At 40.9% G+C, this 4,500-nt stretch overlaps 1 protein-coding gene across 1 annotated transcript in view; it reads left to right on the forward strand.

Moving 5' to 3' along the window:
- The first annotated feature begins 438 nt into the window (after nucleotides 1–438).
- Nucleotides 439–4,500, forward strand: part of LOC106469957 (bcl-2-related ovarian killer protein homolog B-like) — a 16,610-nt gene continuing 12,548 nt past the window's right edge. Inside the window, exon 1 of the mRNA XM_013930476.2 lies at nucleotides 439–1,198. Within this exon, the coding sequence (XP_013785930.1) occupies nucleotides 494–1,198 (705 nt within the window). The 5' untranslated portion in view covers nucleotides 439–493. The remainder of the gene's footprint in view (nucleotides 1,199–4,500) is intronic.

Consider the following 4,500-nt stretch of genomic DNA (forward strand, 5'->3'; position numbering starts at 1 on the left):
GGGGCGACCATCAGTGTTCCATTGGCTCGTGGACGTGCATTTCCACTTTTCAAAAGTAAACGAGTATTTATTTCGTTTCCATAGGTACGCGATAATATAAGACAATGACTATAAAAGGTGATACAGTTATAAGAGCTTTGGAAATTAATTAATGCACATTTTTGTTTTGTTTTTTCAAAATTGATTTGGGTAGAACGTGCTTCCCCACATAACTAATTCAATGTTACGAGAATTCGCTAAATGTAGAGCGTGTTCAATTAATGGTTCAAATGTTACTGGTTTTGAAATTAGCGTCTTCGTTTTCTGCTGATGATAATTCGTGAAGCCAAATCGTCATGAAGGAGCCTCGTGGAGCACGTGTTGTCTTTCCTGCTTGCCGAGGCCTTGATAGCGAGCCCCAACGGCACGTGAAATGATACTCAATACGGTGGTTGACGCTGACTGAAGGTACTGGTGTTGTCCATCCAGTTTCGATAGAAAGGATCTGAGCAAAATGTCAACCCTCCCGGGAAATGGTCTTTCATCCCGCTGTGGATCAGGACAACCTTCAACAAGTTTACGTCCGAGAAAACACAGCCTCCCCGTCGTTTTCCGTCGACCTTCGCTGTTGGGCTATGCGGCAGCAGTAGAGATAGCACGGGAAGCGCAAGTCTCGGGAGTTCGACGCCGGAGACTAAGTCTAGTCACGCGCCGTCTCTCGACAACAATAGGATGGCGGACGGCGATATCCCAAGACGAAGTGGTCTCTCAGGCTGAAAATCTTTGCGGTCGATTTTTAAGAAACAAATTGCGCTCGTTTGGCCCCATCCATAAAAAGCTTGGACTACAGCGACTTAGGAGCCTTAGTCAGATCGGCGGAGATCCGTTAATGGTGGAAGTGGGCGACCAGTTGCGGCAGTTGGCCGAGCTTCTGGAGAGACAAAACCCTCGACTATTCCAGAGCGTCATTAATAGTGTCGGTCTTAAGTCACTACCGGACGAATCAGCCGTGGTACATTTGTTTCAAAAAGTAGCAGACGAAATTATTCGTTCTGAGATATCCTGGGGTCGTATCGTGGCGCTGTATTGTGTGGCTGGGGCTATAGCTCTGGACTGTGTACGTTTGGGACACCCTGAATTTGTGTTAGGGCTAATGCGAGGAATGGGGTCAGTCATAGAGGGGGATGGAGCAGCGTGGATAGTCCAACAAGGAGGATGGGTAAGTATCGTGTTTTGAATATTATACATAAATCGAAGTAAGTGAATCCCATTTCCTGGACGTTATATTTTGGGGGTTAGATGGAGGGTAAAAAAGAACGTTAATCGCATTTCCTGGACTTTATATTTATAGGGGTTAGAAGGGGAGGATAAAATCTTCCCAAATTTCTCTTAAAATAATAGTTTTCTTTTGGCAGCTGTCTAATTGATAACTGCTTTAATTTAAATAATTCGTGACCTAATCATGCACAAAACAGTAGTTGAAGAGATTGGCAGACTGAGCCTAAAGAGGGCGTAATATCATATAATGCCAAAGATTCGAAAAAACTACGTAAATATCGATTACAACATAAAAGCTTATGTATTTCCCTTGGCTCGATATTTGTCCTCCTGCGGGGATTTTTGCAGTTTGGACTCCCAGTTGGCAAGAGCAGCTGGCTAGAATCAATATTTTATATGATTTTTTTTTTACGTAGGTCCTGGCATATAAGAGGTAATGGCTGCTGTAGTAGTTATGCCACACGAAGGTACGTGTATATTTAATAGCAAGTTGTTGGCAAAACAAACTTTGCTAGATTTAACAGACTGGTTTCCCTTGAAGCTTTGTAACTGAGTAGGGTTGTGTTAAGCTCCGAATTTCAAGTACGCGATATTCTCTAAGAGATAAAGGTTTCATTAGCAATATATTACAAACATGAATTCGTAGTCCTGTTGGCGTCGCAAGAGATACTTCTGCATTTATCTCGTTTATCGCCCTCTGGTGACTGAGCGGACTTAAAACGCTAAAAACCGGGTTTCGATACACGTGGTAGACACAGCAGCAGCAGCAGTAGTAGTAGTAGTAGTAGGCATCAGTAAGTCTCGCAAGATTAAGCAACCAAAAAAAAAAAAGACAAGCACACTGTTGTAGTTTGATCAGGCAAAGATTGTTGTTGGGCATGAAGGCTGTTGTGTTGAATTATATTGGGCATGAAGGCTGTTGTGTTGAATTATATTGGGCATGAAGGCTGTTGTAGTGAATTATATTGGGCATGAAGGCTGTTGTGTTGAATTATATTGTGCATGAAGGCTGTTGTGATGAATTATATTATTTACAATGGTCCTTTTTTTAGTTCTGCTTGTTGAGCTCTTTAATTTTCATTTTTTCTTCACATCTTCCTTCACACACCTTTTCCAAACACTGCAGTTTTCTGCTACTTCTTCCCAATTATCAAGAAAATTCTCAAAATTTTTCATATCCCTTGTACAAACGACCTTGTAGCGTAGATGGGGACGTTCAATTGATATATTTCCTGTCGCGAGCTTCCCTCGTGTCTTTGGGGATTCTACTATTTGTCATGCGCCGTGTACGTGTCCAAGCCATCTCAATCTTCTCTGACTCGGTAGTGAGAAGATAGGACAGCACAGATGACTCATTGTGTAGCTTTGTGCTTAAGAACAACCGAATCTCGCTTATCGCCCCTGGTGGCTCATCGGTAAACTTGAGGACTTGTGAAGGTAAAACTCGAGGTTCGATACATGCGGTGGTCGCGGCGCTTTAAAATAAATGATTTTGTTTTCTTAAGTTGTGACAAACTAACACCGAATTTGTTGTCGTCTTACACGTCACAAATGAAGCACGTTCCAGAAAATTATATTGAACAAATAAAGCTCATATTAGACCTCATCTCATTTATCATCTGTTTTTATCTTTATCAAGCTGAACTTTGAGTTTATCCTAAATTACGTAATAAATCAAAGGAATACCATAGATGCTTCAGTATATTTCAGCTAGAGTCTAAGTACATTATTCATTTAAACAGAAAAGTTTCCAGCAAAGATTCCTAGCCTGGTTACCTGCAGCTTCTGCTGCCTTGATCCCCATATCAACTGTGTGTTAAGTGTTGATACCACCTGCTTCCTGTGACGGTAACCAGGTTGTCAGCCGTGTTAAGTGTTGGTACCACCTGCTTACTGTGATGGTAACCAGGTAGTCGGCCGTGTTAAGTGTTGGTACCACCTGCTTACTGTGATGGTAACCAGGTAGTCGGCCGTGTTAAGTGTTGGTACAACCTGCTTACTGCGATGGTAACCAGACAAATATTAGCTGACGTTCCCTTTTAATGCACGGGAAAAGGGGGGAGGGGGTAGTGGCACAAATGTATGTTTGTAGACTTACACCGTTAGAAACTGGGTTTCGATACCTGTGTTTGGCAGAGCACAGATAGCCCTTTGTATAGCTTTGTGCTTAACTGCAAACAAACAGATCAGATCAGAACAACAACCCATATATTTCATTCTTTGGAAGGCCCTAAAGGTACATGCCAGATTTGGCAAGAATCGGTCCAGTGGTTCCAGTTATAAGCGAACAGTGGTATAGATATATCTAATATGAGCAAATCTTATCTCATACGTCATAAAACGAACAAGTATCTTATTAGTCGCTATCATCAGAAAAGGAATTTCCACCAAAGAAACCTTGAAAGTCGTGGTTGATTAACAAATCGAATAGCGTCTCGTACAAGTTGCACGAGCCAGCGATACCTTGATTTGTGATGAGAGAGAACGATGCGAAAAGCCATTGTACAAGCATATTCTCCTTTCCGTGCACAGTATAACCAAATCACTATTGTAAGTTCTGTTAACGAGTACAAGTTAGGAGAACTTATGACCAAATAAACCTGTCCATGAAAAGTGAGTTTTTGAGCTGTGAAGAGTGGCATTTGTCATCAAAAAAAGTAAAACTTATATAATTATTTTAACTAATGTGTTAACCCTCGAAGTATCTTACTATTTATTCTGTAGGTGATTCTACAGTAGGTAAAATGAAAAGGTGAATTTAATGCCCAAATTTACATGATTTATCATTAATACGCCTAAAGTAAGTTCCAAATAATCGTAATTTTGTGTTTATGCTTCTCGTATAAGTGGTTCGGATCCCCGTCACACCAAACATGCTCGCCCTTTCAGCCGTGGGGGCGTTATAATGTGACGGTCAATCCCACTATTCGTTGGTAAAAGAGTAGCCCAAGAGTTGGCGGTGGCTGGTGATGACTAGCTGCCTTCCCTCTAGTCTTACACTGCTAAATTAGGGACGGCTAGCGCAGATAGCCCTCGTGTAGCTTTGTGCGAAATTCAAAAACAAACAAAACTCGTATAAGTTTCAAATTAATATGATTTATATAACATTACTTATTCATATAATTAATGAATAAGATTCTAATAAGTAATTAGTATGTATTGTTCTAAAATGTATATATTTTATCTTGTAAAGATATATTTGCTGCAGGAAACTTCTGCGCACGAGATACAATGCTTAATTTA

This window comes from Limulus polyphemus, unplaced genomic scaffold, assembly GCF_000517525.1.
Source record: "Limulus polyphemus unplaced genomic scaffold, Limulus_polyphemus-2.1.2 Scaffold3741, whole genome shotgun sequence".
Taxonomy (NCBI): domain Eukaryota; kingdom Metazoa; phylum Arthropoda; class Merostomata; order Xiphosura; family Limulidae; genus Limulus; species Limulus polyphemus.